This window comes from Episyrphus balteatus, chromosome 1, assembly GCF_945859705.1.
Source record: "Episyrphus balteatus chromosome 1, idEpiBalt1.1, whole genome shotgun sequence".
NCBI lineage: Eukaryota > Metazoa > Arthropoda > Insecta > Diptera > Syrphidae > Episyrphus > Episyrphus balteatus.
Window position 1 is genome coordinate 59,740,728 of NC_079134.1, and position 25,243 is coordinate 59,765,970.

The window sequence follows — 25,243 nt, forward strand, 5'->3', positions numbered from 1 at the left end:
ACTTGTTTTCAGCAGTTAAATCGGTATTTACTGTGTTTCTGGGTTTGTCTCTAGCAGATGTATTTTTGCTTCTAAACTCTTGGAATTTTTTGGCAACTGGGCAGCCTCTATAGCTTGCCGGGTTATTACCCAGCAGTTCACACATTTTGCTTTCTGATCTTTGCTCATCGTACAATTTTTAGTTTCATGTTTTCCTTCGCACTCTACACAAGCAAACTCGCGGTTGCAGTATTTTTGGGTTTGACCAAAAGCTTGGCAAACGTTTGCACTGCGGAACAACTTTAGATTTTCGGAGTGGTTCAATTTTAACAGCTATGCCCAAGATTGATCTTACTTTAAAAATCTCCTCGAGACTTTGTTTGCTGTCGTCGATTCTCCAGAGGAGTTTTTAATTGTATCATTCTTAAATAGATTGACTGCATCAGGGGTTTGGATGCCTTTTTGTACAAGATCTTCCACTACTTCCTCAGGAGAGCACGAGGAATGAAGACCTCTTGCTACTACTTTTATTGACCATGTAGCTTTGTTCTCATATGAGTGCCATTGTATTTGCCATTTGCATATTGTTTGCCCAGTTCTTCAGTGACAGATCTATACTCGTCGGCTTCTTCGACTGTGACTTTCCAGTTGTCTTTGTTGTACGATGTGTATTTGCAAGCTTTATTAGTACATTTTTCTATTATTTTTCTATGATCTCTAAAAATTGGAAATCCTGAGATCATAATTGGTGGTGGTGTAATTTTTTGCTGCCTTTAGCGTTAGATATTGATTTAACAACAGCTACCACATTATTCGCTTCTTTAGTTCCTGTAATCAAATTTTTGTTATTTTCGGTTTTAGAACTTTTCTGATTTCTTGAGTCTCAGGACTACGTTTACGTTTCTTTGTGATATGCTTATTTTTCTTTTTCTCATAAACCTTGAAAAATCAAAGTTTCGAAAACGGGACATTGAATTTTTTTTTTGAAATTTTGTTTTTAGATTTTGATTAGTGATTTCTACAAAATGGCATACCAATTTTATTTTAAAACTTTTTTTCCCAAAAATTATTTATAAAAAATTAGTTTTAAAAAAAACGGCTCTAACGATTTTGAAAATTTGTTTTCTAAAAATGCATCTTAATATATCAATCAAAACTGCATATGTACTTGTTTTGGTGAGCAATTTGATTTCAGATTTTATTTTATTTTTTTTTAAACGAATTTTATTTGTTTTATTTTTTTTTGTACCTACATTTTCCAAATTTCTATATAAAAAGTCTTAAAAATTTAAATATAAAAAGAAAAATTTAAATATAAAATATAAAAAGAACTTGCTCTAAGAGCAAGTTCTTTTTAGAAGAGGTAAGAAGAATAAAAATGAAGATATTAACATTCAACGCTCTTATAATTTTTTAAGAATAAAACCCAAAAATCACCCCTAAAGCTTTACTTGACTAATTACTGGAAACCTTTATTTATTAAATGATTAAAAGTACTTAAAATTAATGTCGAAAGATCAATTTACAGCGAATTGTCTAGGTATATTAATTTTATATTCTGAATAATTCATAATCATAAAGGTGCAATCTGTAGTCTTGTTTTATTTCTAGAATTATTTTAAATTTCGTGAAAATACAAATAAAAACATTTTAGAAAGTCTTACTCTTATCGGATTAAATAGACTTTAAATAAAAAATTATTATTTTCTTTTAAAGGCGGCTATTCTTCAGCAAACATCCCAGTATATATGTGATCTGGAGAACCAAAAAACTCAACTTCTCGCACAGAATAGTCAACTTAAACGGACACTTGGTCAACACGAATTGTCTTTGAGTGGATATGGAAGTGGTGGGAACGGCGGCGGATCTAACATCGATGATGGTTGCTGCGCAATTAAAAAACGTAAGCTTACTGACAATGTACTGTCACTCCAAACGATTTCTGATTCCTCTGACGAAGGTCTTGGTTCAGTTTCCCCAGAACCAACTACTCTACTACAAACTGGCACTAATACAACAAGCGTAGTGTCTTTAGGTTTGGCAAAGGCGGCCCATGGAAATGCATACATAACGCATAGCGCCAAGGAGTTACTTGACCTTAAGAAGCAATTGGAAAAGGAAAGGCGATTTCGAGCAGTAATTGAAGAGGAGCTTCGTTTGATTAAGAAGCAATTATATAACGCCAATTTTATTGCCCATGAAGTCATTGAACATACAGACAACATACAGGAAGAAAACGGTACAATTTCTTACGTAGCACTTAACGACAAAAATGAACCATCCGAGGTTGTAGTATGTTCGTCTATTGACGACGTAAACGATGATTGCGCTGAAGTCATAAGTGATGAAAATATCCACGAAGAAATAATTGTAGCCCAAGAAGACGAGGTTAAATACGACACTTCTGCCTTGCAACCAATATTGCAAGCGGCAATCAAAGCCCAACCAAAAGTCGAAGTTGAACGAATAAATGAAACTGTCATGAAAGTAAACACAGAAAGAGATCTGCAAAAAAAAGGAGGAGGAAATTCAATTGGCTTGACACGATCACGACAAAACCTAGAGACGATCGTTGAAGCAATTAGACACCTTGAGGGTGATCATCTATTTGGGGAAAGCGGTGCGCAACATAAAAAAGCACAAAAATCACAAGAATCTCCTTTAGCATTGACTACTAAGCAATTAGTATCTACTGTTGTTCAGCCACATCATCAACAGCAACAGCAGCGCAAAACAATAGCCGAGTTGAGTCCGTTCCTACAGATAAAGAATCCGAAAATTGGAGCAACTAACATCGTGACAATTGTAAGAGGGAGATCAATTTCATTAACTCCCAACCCTGGAGATAATACTCTATCGATATCATCCTTGGCAAGTCCATCCACTCACGTCATTAGTACAGCAAATAACATGTCTTCTAGTAGTAATATCAGCAACAGTAATTCTAACAGTACGAGCGGCATTATCCCAGCGAATAGTGCTGCAATACCCACGGCAATAGTAAAAGTACAACCCACTTTGTCAGCAGCGACATCGTCCATACCCATTGCTACACCTCCATCACATATCACAATAACAACTGCATCACTTAAACAATGTCGACCGGGTGTCATAGTTGCAAAGCAAATATCTTGATTGCATTGCAGTAGTAGAAGTCATATGAAAAACAACAGCATGATGAGTTCCACCACCAATAAAAAAGATACTAGAAGTAAAGCTGGCGTTAGCAATAATATTAGTAATATAAATAAATATAATAAAAAAAATTTTAGAAATAATATATCAAGCAAAATCAATAATAATAAAGTCAATGATGTGAAAATTTCACATGGAAACAATAAAAATGCCAACGGTACACATAATTTTAAAATTTTTAATAATACTTATGATACTACTTATTTGCAAAATAAGAAATATCAACTAGTTGACGGAGAGGGTGAACATTTCAGTGGAAAATGCGGAACCAATCTAATCAAGCTTATCCCTTCTGAGGCAATAAGTATTATATCTTCAAATACTAATAATTATAATTTTACTTGGTCAAACAGCAAATGTAATAACTTAGCTTCCTTAAGATCGTCCTTCATTTCAAACTCGTCTAAATTTAACTTACAAGAACATCAGTATATACAATTCAATACCAATAATAAATCGAAAAAATCACATCAATTACCAATTGCATTAAAACTTTGAAGATTCAGACAAAATAAATAAAAATTAATTTAACAACATTAAAAATAACAAAAAAAAAGGTGTATGCATTGAAGGTTTTTTTTACGTATTTTAAAAATATTATATTTATTTTGAGAATTGTAAAATAAATGAATCTTTAAGGCAAAAAAATCACATATAAAAGGTATACAAAAATTAAATAAAGTTTTAACAAATTTGTTTTTTTTGTTGAGAAGTACAAACTAAGTTTTATTGTTGTTGTTTTAGTTTTTCTTTTTCCTTACTTGGATGGAAATAATCAAGATACTTGATGCCGTGAATTAAGTTAGTGTGAATTAAAGCAGAATTTCATTTTACTTATTTCCAAAACCTGAAGTAAAATAAATAATAGTGCTGAACAGCAATATTAGACCAAGATCCCAGAGCCCCCAGACGTTACTTATGCTATCAGAAATAAAATGCATAGAATAACTTAGTAAGTGTGAGTACAAGCTATGAGTGCATGCAAACTCGTATCTACTAGCTTGGGCCACCGACGAACGGCTAGCTTACAAGTAACAGGTAAATGTAGGTAAAATTAGTACTTATCTTCCCTAAATTCTCTTTGCTGATTTTTATTTATGTTTTAGAAAATGTTAATAAACTTAAAATTTAATACTGCCAGACTCATTTCGGCGACGGCGCTGCTATTTTGACAGTAATGTAACTTTACTTATAATCTCACTCTTGATTTTTATACATGATACTCAGCAAGCAAATGGAAAGAGGTGTTATGGGAAGCTTTTTTTCAAAGAGGGACCTAGCCCTATCAGGAATTTAGTCCGATAATCCTTTCACCCGTAATACTTTTGTTTCCCCGGATCTTGAAAGCTATCAGGAGTTTCGCCCAAATAATGGGGGCAATCCTGAATAAAAATTTCCCTGGAAATGTTTCCATGTTTTAAACATGGAAACGAAAATGATCATGAAAAATTTCCCTCGGAATTTATTGATATTAGTGAGGCGGCTTAGCATTAAAAAACAGCTCAATCGTGCATTTTTTGATAAAAGCAAATTGGTAGTACTCAATAAAAGAGTTATTTTGAGAAATTGGGCCACCTTGTGTTCCAACCGGAAGGGTAGATACAAGAGTTTTTCCATAGAGGAAGGAATACCTAGAGAACCGACTTCGGGGGGTATTTCTCTTCGACCCTACAAGCTGCAATAAGAGAAAAAACTCCACAGTGCTTATATGTTGTAGTTTCCCCGTGCATTTTAAATTGCACTAACACATTCAACTGTTGAGTTTTGCTCAGTGCGCAATTGGGTTGAACAAAAAAATCGTTTAATTCAAAAATTGAGAAATAAAATTTAATTTTCAGAAAAAATTCTTTAAAAATATATTAAATATTACTTTTTGTTGCTTTTAGCATAAATATTCAACAATATTTATGAATTTAATTGTTAAAAACTATATAAATTTAAAAAAAGTATAAGCGCACCCCAATCCTACCATGAAAAATATGAACAGAGCCTAATTTAAACCACAGAAAAATAGCTCAAAGGTGAGTATTTTGACAGCTGAAATTGATTAAAATAAAAAAAGTACTTTTACTCAAGTACTCAACGTTGAGTTTGTGAAATAAATTAATATTTTACACATATAAGCAAAAATTCATAAACAAAATGGAATTAGTCGAGAAAAAATCCTGTTTTTTCTCTTTGAACAAAAAAAGCGAGCCAGCGAGGATATTGTCGTGGACAATAAATTATGGCACCTTTCTGCGTCAACTACATCTTGGATCAATACACTCCTGGATAATATTGATGGTTAGTTTGGTTCGTTCTTCTACTTTTCTCTTTTTTCATGTCTCTTCCTAAAAGATATTCATGACTTGAAGCCGATGATGATGTCTTGGAAGCCTGCTGTAGAGATAACCACTCAAATACAACGGCGAGACTAGCATTACTTGCATGTTCTCTGCACATTCTGCCGTAAATCCTTTAAAGATTCTACAAAAGTGGAAGTGGTGGAAGTCCTTCATTCAAGATCCTTTGGCTACGAAATACAAATGAACTGATAAAGATATTTGGGAACTACAAGTAGGTTTACTGCGACCAGAAGTCCATGAATGGCTTTGTTTTGTGCCGAATGGGCACCCAAAGAAATGTTGGAGAATTTATTTACACGCTATTTATTTACTTGGCTCAAAATCAGTCCGAGGAATAAGCGTCGAGTGAGCTAAATGAAAAACTACTATTATGGCAAGAATTTTCTCGTCAGAGTCGCATCGAAATCGAACTCGCTGAGCATATTTAATGACTTGGCTGCGAAATGAGAATAATATGAACACCCGAACATTAATGAAGTAACAACGACGAGTGGTCCTTGCTCCATCCCGAAATTGCCATCGTACACTTCGTTGTTGCTCATTTCCAAGGAACCGTAGTCTATTTGATAGACAGCGATCACAGGATATGGTATGCCGGCTGGTTCTAGCAAATTGACACAGATAATCCGAGAAAAGCATGAAGCAATTGGTATCTAATGTCGGCACTCTGCTCTACCACTTCAAGAGAATTATACCCTGTATAATATAGGACTCTCAGAATTTGGTAACTTGTTCATCCCAAATCCTTACGGTTTTCAATTTAATGCAGTTTTTGTAAAATTTCGAAAAATCCCGACTTTGCAACAGTATTTTGCTTCCTCTGCTCATAATTGATTTTTGTTTTTTACAATTCTTTCACTAAAACATTGCCTAACAATAAGAAATAATTAATTAATCAAAATATTTTTTATTTCATACGCCATTTTGCTGCAAATTAATTAACAGTTCCATGTTTTATGAAAACTCAATTTCTTACTTTTATTTCATAGCAACACCCTGAAAAAAATTTTTATGGTGTGAAACTGGTTTATTATTTTGAAAACTTGCCGTGTTATTGCAGTTTTCAAAAATGTATACAAATTTCCAAAGTTGAAATTAGAACGAAAGATAATTCAATTTGAATTGCAACGTCGGGATTTTTCGAAATTTCACAAAAACTGCATTAAATCGAAAACCGTAAAGATTTGGGATGAACAAGTTACAAAATTCTGAGAGCCCTAAAGTTGGCCTATCAGCATATTTCGTTTGATCCATTACTTTTGGGACACCCTGTCTAAGGTAAGGTGACAAGGATTTCTCGTCGATTCTGCTTCATTAATGATCGGGTGTTATTAATTTTGGGACATCTTGTATATTCGTTACAAGTGCAAAATATACATAGCTATTATATTATTTTTGAGGTATTTTATTTCTTTTTGTTCTTTTTTTTCAACTCTGCGACACATAAAAAAAGAAACTAATTGATTTTTTGTTTTATTTTTATTAAGCATACAAAGTATGTACCATTAGATTCAGCATCAAAAAATACCTTAAAAACATGTGTCATGATGATATTTCACCAACAATTTTTTTCACTATCTTTTTGAGCGAAAAAACACGCTTCCACCCAACTTTTTTTTATGGACTTTTTTATCCTTGCTTCTCATCCCATAAGCAAACTTTTTTCCATGTTTCATGAGTGCTACAATTTTTTATTTTTTAAATGCCTTTTATACCTGTACTATCTAGGCAGGGCATATTAAAAAGCCTTTGTACACAAAACTTTTTTTTTGTGTGTTAAGCCTGGTACGCTGCTCGCGCTAAATTTTAGCCGAGATAAAATTCCCATACAAGTTATCGATAATGGGTTGGGGTCGAAATTCTGTATGGGTCAAAATTCGGATTCCTAAATTCTGTATTCCAAAATTCTGTATTTTAAAATTCTGTAAATTCAAAATTCTGTATTTTAAAATTCTGTAAATTCATAATTCTGTATTCTAAAATTCTGTAAACACAAAATTCTGGATTTCAAAATTCTGTATTTACAAAATTCTGTACTCCAAAATTCTGTAAATGATAAAAAAAATTGTTTTGATAATGAAAAAAGTGCGCACTTTTTTCATTATCAAAACAATTTTTCTTTTATCATTTTCAGAATTTTGGAGTACAGATTTTTGATATTTTCTATGCAGAACCTTGAAGCAGTTTGCGTTCGACAGCTTAAGTTAAGTGTTATGCGTTAATCGTGATATAAAATGAATTCAGAAAAATGGAAAATATTAAATCATTAAAACCTAATAAAGAAAAGGATAAATTGTGTGTCAATGGTTTTATGTTTAATAACGAAGAAAGATCAACTTAAAAAAAAAACATGGAAAATGAAAATATTTTTTTTTTTATGAAAAATTTCGGAAAATAGGGTACTTAACTCAAATTAGTCATGCACTTAATAACTCCAATCGAATTTTGTCGAAAAAAAATTGAATTTTTTAAGAAAAATGAAGTTCAAGCCAGCAGAACATGAAAATCTCGGAAAATGGAGCGCTTAATTCAAATTAGTCGAACATTCAATTATTTATGTCCAATTATTTCGAAAAATTGGAATTTTTTGAAAAAAAAACAAATTCAAGCTAATAGAACATGCATTTGTATGGAAAATGAAAATATTTTTTTTTAAATGGAAAATCTCGGAAAATTTTTTCAAAAATTGGGTACTTAACTCAAATTTGTTAAGCACTTAATTATTCAAGATAATTTGAAAAAAAAAAATTTTTTTCGAAAATCGCAGAAAAAAAATTATTTTTGTAAAAAAAATTTTTTTTATTTTGAATTTTTGTTTGGCACCTAAATATTATAACCCGAATTTTTTACTAACAGTTTAAGGCATTTTCTGCTAACTGCTCTGCTAACTATAAATCGAGTTAGCAGAACATTAAGTTTTTCCAAAAGTAGGGGAGCACTTGATATAATTTTGGGGTACTTGCTCTGCTTACTTGAGGGACATGTTTTAATGTAGAGATTTAGAATTCCAGAATTTTTAAAAGCAGAATATTGGATTTGCAGAATTTTGAAAAACAGAATTTTGGATTTACAGAATTTTGAAATACAGGATAATAGAAAAGCAGAATAATGGCATACAGAATTATGTTCATACAGAATTTTTTCTTCAGATACAGAATTTGGGTCATACAGAATTTTGGAATACAGAATAACGACCTGGGTCATACAGAATTTTGGAATACAGAATAACGACCCGTTCCCACCACTTTTTTCATTATCAAAACAATTTTTCTTTTATCATTTTCAGAATTTTGGAGTACAGATTTTTGATATTTTCTATGCAGAACCTTGAAGCAGTTTGCGTTCGACAGCTTAAGTTAAGTGTTATGCGTTAATCGTGATATAAAATGAATTCAGAAAAATGGAAAATATTAAATCATTAAAACCTAATAAAGAAAAGGATAAATTGTGTGTCAATGGTTTTATGTTTAATAACGAAGAAAGATCAACTTAAAAAAAAACATGGAAAATGAAAATATTTTTTTTAATGAAAAATTTCGGAAAATAGGGTACTTAACTCAAATTAGTCATGCACTTAATAACTCCAATCGAATTTTGTCGAAAAAAAAATTGAATTTTTTGAGAAAAATGAAGTTCAAGCCAGCAGAACATGAAAATCTCGGAAAATTCATCGGAAAATGGAGCGCTTAATTCAAATTAGTCGAACATTCAATTATTTATGTCCAATTATTTCGAAAAATTGGAATTTTTTGAAAAAAAAAAAACAAATTCAAGTTAATAGAACATGCATTTGCATGGAAAATGAAAATATTTTTTTTTAAATGGAAAATCTCGGAAATTTTTTTCAAAAATTGGGTACTTAACTCAAATTAGTTAAGCACCTAATTATTCAAGATAATTTGAAAAAAAAAAATTTTTCGAAAATCGCAGAAAAAAAATTTTTTTTGTAAAAAAATTATTTTTGTAAAAAATTTTTTTTTGAATTTTTGTTTGGCACCTAAATATTATAACCCGAATTTTTTACTAACAGTTTAAGGCATTTTCTGATAACTGCTCTGCTAACTATAAATCGAGTTAGCAGAACATTAAGTTTTTCCAAAAGTAGGGGAGCACTTGATATAATTTTGGGGTACTTGCTCTGCTTACTTGAGGGACATGTTTTAATGTAGAGATTTAGAATTCCAGAATTTTTAAAAGCAGAATATTGGATTTGCAGAATTTTGAAAAACAGAATTTTGGATTTACAGAATTTTGAAATACAGGATAATAGAAAAGCAGAATAATGGCATACAGAATTATGTTCATACAGAATTTTTTCTTCAGATACAGAATTTGGGTCATACAGAATTTTGGAATACAGAATAATACTACGTTTCCACCTACGCCTAAATCCACTTTTTCGAGATTTAGAGCTAAATCTACTTCTAAATCCTGTGATTTACCATACAAATTTAAATCTCCTAAAAAGTAGATTTAAAATAAATCTTCTTCTAATCTACTTGGCTGAATGATTCCATTCTCTAATATTGAAGGAAACATACCTAATTTTGTGAACGCACTCATTGTCAAATGTCATTTTTTTTTTTTTTTCTTGACAATCGAAATCAAATTTAAATTTAAAAACACAGCCGGACATAAATATTGTTTATAAACGTAAGTACTCATATAAATTTAACTTATAAATTATAAAATTGATATAATATAATTTAAAAATTGCAGATGCTGTCCAAAAAGCAAAAAAGAGAGACGTGGCGGCAAGAGGAGGAGGAATTGTTGGTGGAGATTTGGGCCGACAAAATTGCCCAGCTCCGTGGGAACCGTAAGAACTCCCACATTTTCAAAGAAATGGCTGTCGCCATCAAAGAACATTCCCCTGAAGAAATCAGAGTAAAAATACATAACCTCACCAATCGCTACAAGTAAGTCCCATACGTTCCTGAAATCCATATTATGTAGATTTTTAATGCCGTTTGAAAATATTTACTTGCAGAAAGGAAAAAAAAATTATTGGACCGTCTGGTGGTTCCCCATCGGAATGGAATTTATATTCTAAAATTCATTCCATTCTAGGAGGACTTCCCATTCATAATACATCCAATTTGGTGGAAGAAAGCGTTGCGGGTAGGCAAAACAATATTATTTTATTTTATTAAAAAAAATTATTGAATAAATGTTTTCTCATTTAAGAGCCTCATTGTTCTCAGTCATTGGAGGAGGCTGCTGATTCTGATGAGACTGAGGACGTAGAAGAAATTCTTCTATCAGTATTAGAAGGTCCAGGGCCCTCATCCAGTTCATCCATGCCAAGACCTGTAACAAAAAAAAGGAAAATGTCAGAAACCAAAAAGGAATGCAACAAACTGGATGCAATCGTCTCAGAAAATTTAAAAAATATCCAAAAAACTGACGAGCAGATTCTGGAAGAGCAGCGAAAAAGTAATGCAATCCTTGAAAGGATTGCAACAGCCTGTGAAGTTGTGCAACGAGAAATAGTTTCTCGTATGCAATCAAACTAATTTCAAATTGTGATATGAATTAATTGTGCTGTGCTTAATATTTATGTTGTTTTTGTTAAATTATGAATTGTTTTTTTTTTGTTTTGTTTTTTTTTTTTTTACTACTTTAAGTTTTTTTTTAAATTGAATTAAGTTTTTTACTTTAGTTTTTTTTTAAATTATCTTTTTTTTTAAGGATGAAGAGTGCCTTAAATGCATGTGCATATACAAAATAAATATATTATTTGTTTATGAATTGCGAACTTGGTTTTATTTTATTTTGTATACTTCGAAACTCACCTAAGTAATTACTTATTGCATTCCTGATGTTGTTTGCAGTTGGGTTTGTATCATTTATGATGGAATTGAACTCTGGTTGTTCCCTTGTTGTAGCTTCCGTTGAGCGTTGCAACCACTGAGAATTAATTTCATCACTATGCGAGTTTAAAAAATTATGAAGTACACAACAGGATTTTATAATGAGATTTGTGTTCTCAATGTGGTTGTCCAACCCCTTTCCAATTCGTCGAAATCTGGCTTTCAGGTGACCGAAAGCATTTTCAACCACTCTTCTACTCTTGGAAAGATGAAAATTGAAATTTTTCTGTCTTGGTGTCAGAGACGTACTATATGGATACGGTTTCATCAAAATGTCGGAAAATCTAAAAGCCGAATCTCCAATAAGGACGACTGGTGGTACATTCACATCGCATAAGTTTTTTGACATTGCCTTGAGTATTGGATCCTGGTGGTGCACTTTCAAGGATGAGTTTTCGAAAATTGAAGAGTCGTTACAACGCCCGGGACTGCCAACACTGATGTAGAGAAATCTGTATCTAAATTTCATTACAAAAAGTTAATAAAGAAAATAGACTTTTAATGAAATGTTTTAACCTGTAGTCAACAACAGCTAGTAATACGGTTGAATACCAACCCTTGTAGTTGTAGTAGTCTATTGCATTTTCAGCGGCGGGTCGAATCTCTATGTGACAACCATCTGAAAATGATTGTTTAGCTGTCAGAAAAAACTTAGTAATTAATTATGAATGAATCTTCAAACCTATAGCCCCGAAGCATTGCGGAAAGCCTAACTTTGAAAACCCCTCAACGTTTTCTTTTATTTTATCTTCAGTGAGTGGGTATGCAGATAAATAGATTGGATGTAGCACCTTCCAAACCTCCTCACAGAATTCATGTAAAATGTTGCCGACGGTGCACTTTCCCACTCCGAAAAGATTTGCAACGCTTCGGTATTCTGCGGAGGAACCGAGTGTATACAAGGCTATCGCTATTCTTTTAGGAAGTGGTATGGACTTCCTAAATTGGGTGTCATTTTTTTTTAAGTTTCGAAGATGGAAACACAGAATTTCAAAATTTTCCCTTGTAGTTCGAAAGTTTTCTTTGAAAAATTGGTCGTCGTTTTTGGGTATGTCTTCTTTCCAAAATTTACTAGTACGCGTCTGAAAGACTCTTAATTTAATAAGACTGTTAACCATTGTGTAGGATATTCAACTTACTTTTGTCCAAACGATTCTCTTGGTCTTCAGTAATGCTTGTTTTTTATTATAGGCTCGTAAAATGTTTAGTAAACATTGTTGACGTTTTTTCCTGTATAAAAGAATACGTCTATTGAGATCATTGCTTATCACTGCAGCATTGCTTTGCAGGGTTAGCAAATGGGATAATAATAATTCTAAATTCATTTTTAAATCAAAATCACGAAAAGTTTAAAAAAAATATTGCAAAGTTTTAATTTTGATGATCTCCTTTTGTGATTTGTGAATTGTGAAATGTCAAAGACCAACGTCAAAATAAATCTTAGAAATGTCAAAATAAATCTGATTTGGCCAGTGAAAACACTTCCAGATTTATTCTAAATCTACTTAGCTAAATCTCGGATTTAGGATCAGTGGAAACATAGTATAACGACCCGTTCCCACCATAATTTGTATTGGACTCATTTTAGCTCGGCTAAAATTTGTCGATAATTTGTATGGGAGCTAAAATTTAGCGCGAGCAGCGTGCAGCGTACCAGGCTTTAATGTTGTTCTATGTGAAGTAATTTTTAAAAATGCCAAAATTTCTTTTGTACATTGTTTTATATAAAATTTTAAATAAAAGACATTTGTTTTTTATACACAATTATAGTATATTGGTATGTGTCTGTTTTATTTTGCTTCAAATTTTATTACTTAATATTATACATTCTAACTAACAATGACATTAAGGTAAATAATAGGTGTGTTTTTTATTACCACCGGTCTTAACTGGACAAAAAAACGCAGTCTGGGCTAAGCAATTTACATGTTAAATACAACAACACTTTAGCCCCTTGGGCTTAGTTGTTTAGCCCGGAGAATTCTTTGGGCTTAACTTTTTGAAGAGTTTTAAATCTGTGCTACCAAACCATAAATTGTTTAGAATTTGTTTAGAAACGTCAAAACTGACGTTTGAAATGACAAAATAAAATAAAAAAAAAAAACAACTAAAAAAAGAATTACATTTTTTTAAACTGAAAACAAAATCTTCAAAAACTAATTACCTGAAGTTAATCGCACAATTTCATCTATGTATTCCCTTAAACTTATACGTCTTTGTTAATATTCAATTTCAATCAGGTATGCCTTGCCTATTACATCAATCTTACAATCTTTTTTTAAATTCATCATACATACATTATATCTGACGACGAAAATAATTTGCTGAAGATGAGCACATTGAACCGCCCTATTCAGTCCAGCTACACTTGGTCTACATCGTGTCGGTACCAATCGAAGATGAACATGTGGGTTGCGATGAAAATCATAAAACACTGTTTGCTAGAAAAACAATTTGTTTTTATGACAAAGAAACATTTCCATTGCTCTTTGGGGGTGGATTTGTATTTTTTATGGAAATCCAAATTAAAACTAAAAAACGAGCCGCTAATCACACAACGCTTGCAGCAGCATCTGAAATGACTCCACAATCAAAGTCCAGTCTCAGCAACAGTAATTATGTGAAGCAGCGCAACAACAACAGCATAAGCAATTGCTGGGCAATTGCCAAGACACCAGATTATGTAGCTGTGTACAGCGCTCAATGGACTTAGTAAGCCAGGAAGCATATCCAGGTTATGGTTATCCCCGCAGTCCACAACCAGGGATACCTATTAGTCTCCAAGCTGGCGCAGACGGTCCTTCCAAGTTCCAATCCTCAGCAGCATAAACCCAACAGCAAGCCAAATGATAAGAAATTAAAAGCGCGCGGAAAGTTCTCAGACATGAATCCAAAAGGTTTATTCTACTTTTCAGATTTATTAATTTGTATTTATCTTGATAAAATTTCCTTTAGCTCGATGAGTTGAAGGGTGCCTAAAAAATGCACCCGATTTCACCCTGCTACGCCAATCCTGCCAGGATGCGGACGGGAAGACCTCTGGTTTTCGAAGTTACTCAGAGTCATCTTTTACTACAAAAGTGAATTTTTCTTTAGCTCGATGAGTTGAGCGTTTCTGCAGCCGCCGCCCGGTCTATTACTTCTTTGTAAAAAAAAACTAAAAGTTAAAATTTCCTACTGCTGTGATGATCTATGCCTTTCCTGAGATAATGTTTGAGGAAAATTGCTCTCTTGTAAGAAACACAAATGGACTTTATCACTGCAATCTCAGGTTAATGTCAATTTGGAAGTAATTGTATTGCAGTACCTGCATTGAAGTAGAGAACGGAGAGCTGTAGCAACTGGAATAGAACCTTGCAGGTTGATTCTTATCTTTTTTATTGAATACCTTACTTACCTTTTAGATTTCATTTTAGGTGTCGTCATCAAAATAAGCTAAAATTCCACAAAGGTGATTTTGTCCATCATGCAATCAAGTCTGCGACAAGTTGCCAAAATTTTATATTCAGCTTGTTGTCATGCTGCTCTTTTCCATTCAAAATGACTCTAGTAATATTTTTGAATACAAGTTTGATAATGTGCGTAAATTTGGGTTGTGTTACCAATGTTCTTACATATATTTTAAATCTCTACTTTTTAGTATAAGATCAAACAATTACCACATCCAAAATGTGAAAAGTACCTAATGGCTGCCTGTATTGCCGAATGGCCATGTTGGAATTCCAAACCAACTTCATGCAATCATAATTCTATCATTTGTCACAAGGTACATATACCTAATGTAAGTATGAATTTTAAAAAAATATTTTTTTAAGAATTAGATCCACATAAGATATTTTAGTTACATACTATTAATAAAGAATTATTTTTATTTTGTCTTTAAGAACAAAGAAAACTGCAAACCATATAATGAAGGATACGAGCAATTTTAGAAGAGAAAACGAAAACCAAGAGAACGCAAAGTAATCCCACAAGAAATCAAAGAAAACAACAATCAATTTAAGTTGCTCTGATTTGATCTGCAGCAGCTATAGCTGTATTTGTAGCATTGACATATTATTTTGTATTTATAAAAAGTGAAATTATCATTTAATTAGAAATTTCAAAAATATTTGATTTGATTTAGAAAGCTTGTCTGATCGTTTTGTGTTTAAACGGCTTTTGGCTTTGGCCACATAGTTGGAACATTGGATCGGCCGATCGAACAAACACCTTACATTCCAACTGAAAAGAATCTACAATTAGTTAAATACACAGTTGCAATATTTGTTGAGTAACTTACTAAGAATAGTAAATGAAGAAAGATCCTACGTTGTCCAATTTACTGATCGCCAATCTTTGGTTGCCTTGTACGGCTTGTAGTACTTTACTTGTCGTTCCAATTGGAGTACAGAAAGGTAAATGAAATGGAACTTTATTTCATGGTTTAATTGCTTCTTCTTATATACAAAGATACAAACCTCTGCGCCCTCCACGAAATTGAATCACGATTTGCTTCAATGATGTTGTGGATGTTTGGCGCTGATTAGAAGAATTTTATTCCTTCTAGCGTAAATCTCGAATGCAAGGAAGTGAGTTGTAATGCGATCTTTTGATAACAGTTCGTCTGCGGAAATCAAATTTGTTCTAACTCCATAGGATTTCTGAAGGACTTTGAACGATTTTGCTTTCCGCACACGAGTTGTAGGGGAATCTATTGCTATTTCAAGAGATTGTCTGTAAGTGCAAGCTTTTCGAAAATCAATTCGTCTAACTGCAAAGCCGGATCGGCCTCTAGCTTTTTGTTGTTTAGACTTTTGATGTTGTTCGCGTTTGAGGGCGGTTGGACGTTTCACGTTGTTTGTTTCGAAGCTCATGAACATTTTAACATAATTTTGTTTCGAGTGGAAATAAAATACCTATTTGCTGATTAATTGTTGAATCTTCGGAATTTGTTCTTTTGTTTTTTTTTTTAGTTTGTTTCTGCTGTAATTTTTTTTTGTTTGACGTTTCACAATTCCTTTTCAACTGTATATTTGTCTAGTCAGCTGATTTCGGAACATTTAATACGCAGTGCTGCCAAGTTTTTAGGTTAAGCCCCGAGGCGTTTTTTTTGTCCAGTTAAAACCGGTGGTAATAAAAAACACACCTAGTGTTAATCTTAGTGTTTTGCAGCTTTTTAGAGCTGGTTCTGAGTTAAGAGCAGATTTTGTACATTTCAATACTACTTATTACAAAGGAATTGGTTTATTATTTCCTTAAAACGCTTGTAATTTGATTTGAAGAAGTGCAGTAGGTTTGATTAAGTGGCAGTAGATTTATAAGAGTGGGCTCGATTATTTTTTTTTTTTCAATTAGGGAGAGTGGAGTATTTGTATGGAAGGTGGACGTCCCGCGGCCAATATATTGTTATTTATTTAGTTAGTTAAGTTAAAATGCAATTTTATATTTATGTATTTTGTATATGTAGGCATGTACATAGGTACGTTGAATAACAAGGTATGTATGTTCTAAAATGATAGTGCATGTAGGTCGGATTGGGACAAGAAAAAATTCGTAGAGGGGAGGGAGAGTTTTATTCCCCTTCGTTTAGACGGGAGAGGTAAATACTTTTCAAAAACATGGCTTAGCTTGGAAAAAACATTATTAAAAATCAACGGTTATACTCACAACGACGTGCTATCACTTCTTGTAAAGCCAATAAATTTTTAATTCATTTTGTTATTAAATAAAACTGTTTTCAGGAATGATTTTTGAAAAAAAAAAACTGTTTTCCAAGCTATAACATAAAAAAAGAACAAAGTTCTATGTAAGTTCTAATTTTGTTTTCAAAATAGAAAACCGAATCCAAAAATGTTTTGTCTTATTCGAAAAAGTTAAAAACAAAACTAGTTTTTCTGTGAGAAAATCTTTTATTTTTGGGTTATCTATCTGCATGGTTGATACCAATTATCGATTTAAGAAAATACTTAATTTGGTATAGGGTGTTTTCATAAACGTCTGCCTAACTTAGGCCTGCGTTAGTCGTGTTCATAAAGTAAGATCTGCGATCGGACTAACTTAGCCCAACTGCAGTACTGTTGTTATGAACGTCATTTAGGTATGTCGTCAACGTCCGTCGGGCATATTGCGCAGCCAAAATTATATGGCTGCAGATCTCCCGAAGAAGTTTATTTTGCTCTTGATTCGATGTTTTTATTGTTAAAAAACGTTAACATGTAGGTGCCTATTCTAAAAAAAAATTGAAAAGCAAACAAATTAATTGGGGTGGTGCAAAAAATGTTCCTTTTTTCATTTTTCGAAGAATTTAAATTTTAATGACACAGAAAATTTCTAAATTCTGTTTTTTGATACAATGAGTTTAAATTAATTTTTTTCGTATTAGGGTGGCTCTAAAAAATTTTATCTTCTACAGTTGCTCGTGGAATTCAAAAAAATTCAACGTTGATATTATTTTGACCAAATTATCGATGAAAATTTTTTTTTTCCATTAGGGTGGTTAAAATTTTTTTCATTCACAGAAAAACTAGTTTTGTTTTTAACTTATTGCAGATTTTTACAATTCAATTCACTGTTTCGGTGTTATTCTTCAAAAATACACAGGAACCAAAAACTAACTCAAATCAAAAATTTGACAGATACGTGCCAAGTTATTTTATTTATGCTCTCTAATAACATAAACATTATTTCAAATACCTTTCGTGCTGATTTTTGGTGAATTATTTCTCAAACATCGAATTTCACGGTTTTGACTTTTAAACGTCCATATCTCGAGTAGCAGATTTTTTACATTTTTGGTTTGTATGTGCGACTTATATAATTTAACAATATCTATCGATATCAGTATCAATCTTTTTTCTACCACTCTTTGTTAAGGATATAGCTTTTTGACCTTTTTTTAAATTTACCCCAGTTTCCCCTTCTTAAATGTCAAATTTCTAAAAATCCTGAATATTCAAATTTTTAAATTTAATTTTCTCTGACAAATTTTTTTTACACCTCTAACACTTACCATATAAGCAGGGTGGCGTTGTCAAAAAAACTCAAAATATGAACTTTAAAGCGTGGCAACCCTATGCCTTGACAGGATGTCGCCAGACAACCCATGTGCAAACTGTTTCTTTAGACACTACTTTTAGGAAAATATAGCTTTCAACTGGTATAACGAGGTGGATAGGTCGTCCTATGACGGGATTTTTTCCTTTAATATATTGAAATACGAAAATAAAGACTTTTTCAAAAAATCCCCCCGCAAAAACGGTAAATTAAATTAAAAATTTGACAAATACGCGTCGAGTTATTTTATTTTTTCTAACTTATCAAATAAAAAATATTAAAAAAAAAATTAATACTGATTTTTGGTGAATTATTTCTCAAATATCGAATTGGAGTATCATGACTTAAAAAAGACCATATCTTGAGTTGTAGAGTTTTTACATTTTTTTTTGTATGTGTGGCTTTTATGTTTTTATAATATCTATCGAATCCAATTTCAATTTTATTTCTATTACGTTTTGTTTAGAAAATAGATTTTTGCCCATTTTCTAAACTCACCTTTGTTTACCCTACTCAAACTTCAAATTTTAAAAAATCCTGAAAATTAAAATAAAGTTTCCTGTGACATAATATTTTTTTTATAACTCTTTGGCTTTGGGTATAAGCAGGGTCACGTATTCAAAAATACGGAAAAATAAACTTTAAGGCCTGGCAACCCTATGCCTTGACAGGATATCGTTAGGCAACCCATGTGTAAACTGTTTCTTTAGACACTACCCTTAGGAAAATATAGCTTTCAACTGGTATAATGACGTGGATAGGTCGTCCTATGACGGGATTTTTTCCTTTAACATATTGAAATACGAAAATAAGGACTTTTTCAAAAAATCCCCCCGCAAAAACGGTAAATTAAATTAAAAATTTGACAAATACGCGTCGAGTTGTTTTATTTTTTCTAACTTATCAAATAAAAAATATTAAAAAAAAAATTAATACTGATTTTTGGTGAATTATTTCTCAAATATCGAATTGGAGTATCATGACTTAAAAAAAACCATATCTTGAGTTGTAGAGTTTTTACATTTTTTTTTGTATGTGTGGCTTTTATGTTTTTATAATATCTATCGAATCCAATTTCAATTTTATTTCTATTACGTTTTGTTTAGAAAATAGATTTTTGCCCATTTTCTAAATTTACCTTTGTTTACCCTACTCAAACTTCAAATTTTAAAAAATCCTGAAAATTAAAATTTTCAAATTAGATTTCCTATGACATAATATATTTTTTATAACTCTTTGGGTTGCCATATAAGCAGGGTGGCGTATTCTAAAATAGGGAAAAATAAACTTTAAGGCCTGGCAACCCTATGCCTTGACAGGATATCGCTTGGCAACCCATGTGCAATTTATTTCCTTAGACACTACCTTTCAGAAAATATAACTCTCAACTGGTAAAACGATGAGGGTAGGTCGTCCTATGGCCGGATCTCCTACTAATAGGTTACTAACTATCAAAATAGATTTTTAAAAATTGAAATTTGGCACGAGCCTATTTAAATGTAGAAGTAATAGAAGTGCCTACTTATATGTGTTTTTTTTTTTATTACGACCGCGAACGGGCTAAACTGTACAAAAAACGCTATCGAAGCTAAGCATCCACCCAAGCCACCCCTGGCTACGTGCCTGAATACACCATAAGGAATTAGTGATAATAGGTGTGTTTTTTATTACCACCGGTCTTAACTGGACAAAAAAAACGCCTCGGGGCTTAACCTGAAATCTTGGCAGCACTGTATATTGAATGTTCCGAAAATAGCAGACACAACAAAAATTTAGAGTTGTCATATTTTTCGCTTTCGTCTTTTTCTTGTATTTTTCATGTATGTTTCACAATGAGATACACAAATGTATGCTAGCAAAACTATTTTAATACATTTTGTCCTTCCAAACGTGAGTTTTCACGTTTTTAAACAAATTCTAAACAATTTATGAAAAAATTAGTTTGGTAGCACACATTTAAAACTCTTCAAAAAGTTAAGCCCAGAGAAATCTAAACAACTAAGCCCAAGGGGCTAAGGTGTTGTTGTATTTAACATGTAAATTGCTTAGCCCAGACTGCGTTTTTTTTTTTTTGTCTAGTTAAGACCGGTTTTAATAAAAAACACACCTAATGACTTTAACATGGGAAGATGTAATAAGCATAAACAAAAAATACCAAGACTGGAAACTTTCGTACGTCTTTCCCCCCAAAAGTCTTTTGTGTACAGTGCTGTCTGTGAATATATGTGATTGCCACCACGTTGGTAAATGACGTTAACACGCACACATTTATAGATTCACGACATTCACCACACATTGGACACGAACACAACGATAGGCTCACGACATTCACCACACCTCGCAGCTTGTAGGCAAACGTCAGTTGACCGCCGAGTTTCCAGTCTTGGTATTTTTTGTTTATGGTAATAAGCTTCAAAATGAAGCAGAAAACAGGAGATTTTCATTCGAAACTCCATGTGCTTATAATCTACATATTGTAGAAGAGCACAAATAAAGTTATCTTGGTCAAAGAGAACTTTTTTTTAAATAAGAACAACTAGATGTTTTCAGTTTCGTGGTGTATTTGGAACTAAACTTTAAAATCTTAAACCTAATTACAATTGTATCTTTTTCTTATTCAATCTCTTTGATTTAGCTGACAAAGCTGACATATACCCCGTTTGTATGACCGATTTAAAGATCGAATTGAAACTGAATCGAAATTTCGATCCAGGTATATGGAAGTACCAGATCGAGGAATCGAATTGAAATAGAATCGAAAACACAATTTTTCTTTTTAATATATTTGCAGTAAAATAGAAAAATCTAACCAAAAACAATGTGCAAGTAAAACTAGATATCATTAGACATACATACAGTGAATTTGCAAATAAGAAGACAAACACACACAATTTCCACCATAAATTATATCTCGAGTATTCAATTCGTTAGGTATATATGCATGTTTTCTATTCGATTCAGCTCCCCGAATCGGATCGGATCGACAAATCCGGATTCAATTCGATTCAGGTATATATAGACCCAGTGGCGTACGTTGAGTTGTGGGGGCCCCGGGACATGACTTAATTTTGGGGCCCCTTTGATATTTGGGGGCCCCTTAGATACAAAAAAGTACGTATACGCCATACATTTTTTTTGTATGGCTTATTTATTTTTAGGTTTATTTTAATGTATTAATATGTTCGTAACGCACTTTGCTATACTTACTTAAAATTTCTATCATAAAAGTAGTAAAAACTTGTTCTAGGGGCCCCCAAAATTAAATATTTAGCGGCCCCTAAAATAAAAATTTTTGAAGCTTAGAATTGATAGTTCTTGGGGCCTCTGTTCTGAAGTAATGTGTTCACATTTGATTTTCCATCATCAAACATAGTTTATTTCTTTTGGGGCCCCTGAGAAATTGTTTTTGGGGCCTCAAAATTAAGTGCTTAGAGGCCCCTAAATTGATATTTAATTTTCCATTTGGTTGTTTTGAACCACTGAAGTAATAGCTTTTGAGGATCCTCAAATAATATTTGTGATGTCATCAGAAAATTTGATGAATATTTTTGTTGATGAATATTTTTGTTCTCCTTAGTATCTAAAAGATTTTGGGGCCCCCAAATTAATATTTGATTGCCTCTCAACTATAATATTTTTGGATCCCCGAAGTCATATTTTTTGGGGCCTTATAAAGTCATATTTAGTAATCCATCAACAAAAAATGTAATTTAATTAAAAAAAAAAAATTTTATTTAATTTTTTTTTTAAGTCCTGAAGTAAAAGCATTTGGGGCCCCTGCAGGGCCCTGACTTGAAGTTGTTTCTTGCTTTTATTGGGCCCTTAATGTTTGCAAAGATTTTTCAAGTAATATTTTTTGGGGTCCTTAGATAAAATTATAATTTTTTATCAGATCAATATACATATGTATATTGTGTGGCTACCAATGCATTATACATTACACTGAACGACATAATTTGTCTCCCTTGTATCCGAAGTGATTCAAATACATTTCAATTTACTTCGTAACTCAATTTATGCTAACAGTTTCCTTCTCTGCATTGTCTCCAGTGGGGGCCCTGAGGTCGGTCGGGGGCCCCGGGGCGTCGCCCCGCTTGCCCCAAGGGAGTGTACGCCCCTGTATAGACCTAGATCCTGATTCAATTCGGATTCAATTTGCCATACAAACGGGGTAATAGCATTTTTACAGTTCATTTTATCGTACATCATTAAAAAGAAGTTAAATTTATGAGGGATGCAGACGGCATCGAAATTCAATACAATGTTATTTTTCGGATGCTGAAGGCAAGCGTATGATTTGTTTATAAGTTGAAAAAGATACATTAAATCTATTATGCTTATGTTGCATTTATGATAAAGACAAAGATTTTATTTTCGTTTGGTTTTTGATCTTGATATTTATATTTTATGCTTATGTTGCATTTATGACAAAGAATATTTTATTTACATTTGGTTTTTGATCTTTATGTTTATACTTCATACAAAGTGAATTAAAGTGGATTTTTGTTATGGCATGACAATTTTTATTTATGATTGTTTACTTTCTTTGTCTTAAGAATTTTAATAGGTTAATTAAATAGTATATAATATGAATAGCTTAATTACATAATGGATAATATCTATTTATCTTAATATTAATACATATAGGAGTAGATATGTTGCCTTAACTACCCCCCCTCTTAGACAGGAACGTCCCGGATCTGTTTCATGTTGGACTCAATTTGTTTTAATATGACGTTGACTGCATTGTTGACGTTGAAGTCCTCGATTGCTGGAGTCGTGTTTATTACACGTTTGTTGAATCGTCTGGCGATTATAAATATGACAATCGTTATGAGGATAAACGTTAATGTGATAACCCAATATGTTTGTTGAGTTTCTATGGCAGAATCAAACTTTTCTATTTTCTGCAGGTTGACTAAATGCATCTGTTGGAGAAAAGGAGTTGTAATTATTTCTGAATGTTTTGAGACATTAAGATTGAAAAATTTTGGTGTTTCAGGCTTCATTGATGCATCATTTGGAGTGGATGAGTATTTAGTTGAATTAATATAAATGTCATTTTTATACTTCACCAAGTATGTTCCTTTCACTGTTACATTGTGGCCATCTTCATTTATGGTGACTGCCTGGTCATTTATTACGATAGTGTTTTCGTCAACCTGTTCAATTGGCTCGACTTGATGCGCTGTGGTTGTCTGACAGATAGCACTGCTGTTATTCATAATTTGCTTGAGACATTCGTCCGATTCGTCTTTTTGATAGTATGTGGTCTCCAATGATCTCTTACAATTTTTTAGGGGGCTGTTTCTAAATTTACACAATGATACATGATTATTTCTTAAATCTATAATAACATTTTTATGGACAACTGGATATATTTTACATTTTTGGTACTTTTATTAAGTACTTCAAGATATTTTTAATTGAGTAGACCTTTACTTCTGATGCTAGCAATAGGTCGTTCACATTATATGGACTTTCTAGTTCTATTATTTTACATAATTCTATATCTGTTAAAATAATTGTGTTAACAATATTCAATCTTGCGAATGTAACCGAGTAAACGATATTATTTAAAAGAGTGATTGCTCTCTGATTTCGAATTGTTATAAGTTCGAATAAATCTGGGCTACTAGTATCATCAATTTTTGTATAATAGTTGCGACTGAGTGTATTTATTTGTGAGGTTAATTCATTAATCTTTTCCATAAATTGTGTATTAATTTCAACTTGTTGGTTTTCTGCACTGATAAGCTTTGATTGTCGTTCACTGAGGATAACGAAATCATCATGATCGGGTGTACCAGCAATAAATTTTAAAGTTGATCCAGAATTTCTTCTATGAAGTTGAAGTGCAGAAATGAGTTTATTAATTTCATTTAAATCAGCATCAAGTGATGCTACCATATCTAGGTTGCTAAAAAGTCTTTTTTGTTTTTCAATATCAGTTGCCAGAATTTCAAAATCTGCCAAATTTACTGTAAGTGCTAAATATATTGTAACGATGAATTACTGAACTACTTTTAAGATAAAAGTCTGAACACACTACCTACTACTGCAAAGGTAGAAATGTGAACGGACCTTTAGTAATTAAGAAAAATATCTCACTGAACACATCTAAAAATATCCCACTGAACACATCTAAAAATATCTCACTGAACACATCTAAAAATATCCCACTAGACTGGAAGTATGAAGTGCCCCTTCCTGGAAAGGAAGTTTCGAGAGGCAGGGACGAGAGCCTTCGAGGACGTTCTCGAGTCTCGAGATTCCGGTATAAAAGGGCAACGTAGACACCGACCGGGGACAGTTTAATCTTGAAAGTGAAAGAGTACAGTACAAAGTGAAATAAAGTGTTGCGAATTGTTAGTAGTAAATAAAGTGATTTAAAAGTGTGTTTGTTTGAGCGAATAATAAAAGTAAATTGAGTTGAAATAAAGTGTGTTCTTATTTGAACGGAAATATAAGTGGAAATTAAATAAGTTTTATTGTGAACCCGGAATAAAACATTACATTGGTGTCAGAAGTGGGATAAAACTTATTTATTTGTGCGAATCAGATAATTTCGCGAATAAAATAAAAAGTGCGCGTGTGTTTTAACAATAAACAAAGTGTAAAACATTTTGAAATAAGTAAAAGTGCTCGCGTTTTAAAAAGTTAAAATGGGTAAAACACTAAATCAGTTAAGTTTGACTGAGTTGAAGGCGGAATTAACTAAGCGAGGTCTTCCTACTGCTGGATCGAAAAATGACCTCATTATTCGCCTGCAGGATTATTTAACCCAGAAGAACGAAAATTTGGATACATTTC

At 32.4% G+C, this 25,243-nt stretch overlaps 2 protein-coding genes and 2 long non-coding RNA genes across 5 annotated transcripts; 2 read left to right on the top strand and 2 right to left on the bottom strand.

Moving 5' to 3' along the window:
- Positions 1–1,680: 1,680 nt before the first annotated feature.
- Positions 1,681–9,822, top strand: LOC129907753 (uncharacterized; the record flags this gene model as incomplete). The annotated part of the gene is made up of 2 exons (XM_055984107.1): positions 1,681–5,460; positions 7,657–9,822. A coding segment is annotated over one exon (1,434 nt), but the record flags the coding sequence as incomplete, so codon positions are not given.
- Positions 9,823–10,644: 822 nt separating this feature from the next.
- Positions 10,645–12,824, bottom strand: LOC129907748 (uncharacterized). The gene is made up of 5 exons (XM_055984098.1): positions 12,535–12,824; positions 12,078–12,477; positions 11,912–12,014; positions 11,318–11,853; positions 10,645–10,832 (listed from the first exon to the last, which is right to left on the bottom strand). Exons 1-5 carry the CDS (start codon positions 12,718–12,720, stop codon positions 10,723–10,725), a joined length of 1,335 nt encoding a protein of 444 aa, XP_055840073.1. The 5' UTR covers positions 12,721–12,824; the 3' UTR covers positions 10,645–10,722.
- Positions 12,825–13,028: 204 nt separating this feature from the next.
- On the top strand, positions 13,029–15,409 carry LOC129907757 (uncharacterized). 2 transcript variants are annotated; one of them, XR_008771146.1, is made up of 6 exons: positions 13,029–13,635; positions 13,726–14,292; positions 14,351–14,755; positions 14,812–14,973; positions 15,036–15,176; positions 15,280–15,409. It is a non-coding gene; the product is annotated as an uncharacterized LOC129907757 (long non-coding RNA). The 2 variants fall into 2 exon arrangements; XR_008771145.1 differs by having other exon boundaries at positions 13,029–14,292.
- A 96-nt stretch (positions 15,410–15,505) lies between these two features.
- On the bottom strand, positions 15,506–17,341 carry LOC129907756 (uncharacterized). The gene is made up of 3 exons (XR_008771144.1): positions 15,856–17,341; positions 15,678–15,807; positions 15,506–15,619 (listed from the first exon to the last, which is right to left on the bottom strand). It is a non-coding gene; the product is annotated as an uncharacterized LOC129907756 (long non-coding RNA).
- Between the last annotated feature and the right edge of the window lie 7,902 nt (positions 17,342–25,243).

Bases quoted from the DNA above. Each gene is read 5' to 3' on its own strand.
- LOC129907748 (XM_055984098.1), bottom strand. From the start codon at position 12,720: ATGAATTTAGAATTATTATTATCCCATTTGCTAACCCTGCAAAGCAAT. The intron at 12,478-12,534 runs GTAAGTTGAATA...AGAGTCTTTCAG, and splicing joins AGAGAATCGTTTGGACAAAA to ACGCGTACTAGTAAATTTTG. The intron at 12,015-12,077 runs GTTTGAAGATTC...AATCATTTTCAG, and splicing joins GCAATGCTTCGGGGCTATAG to ATGGTTGTCACATAGAGATT.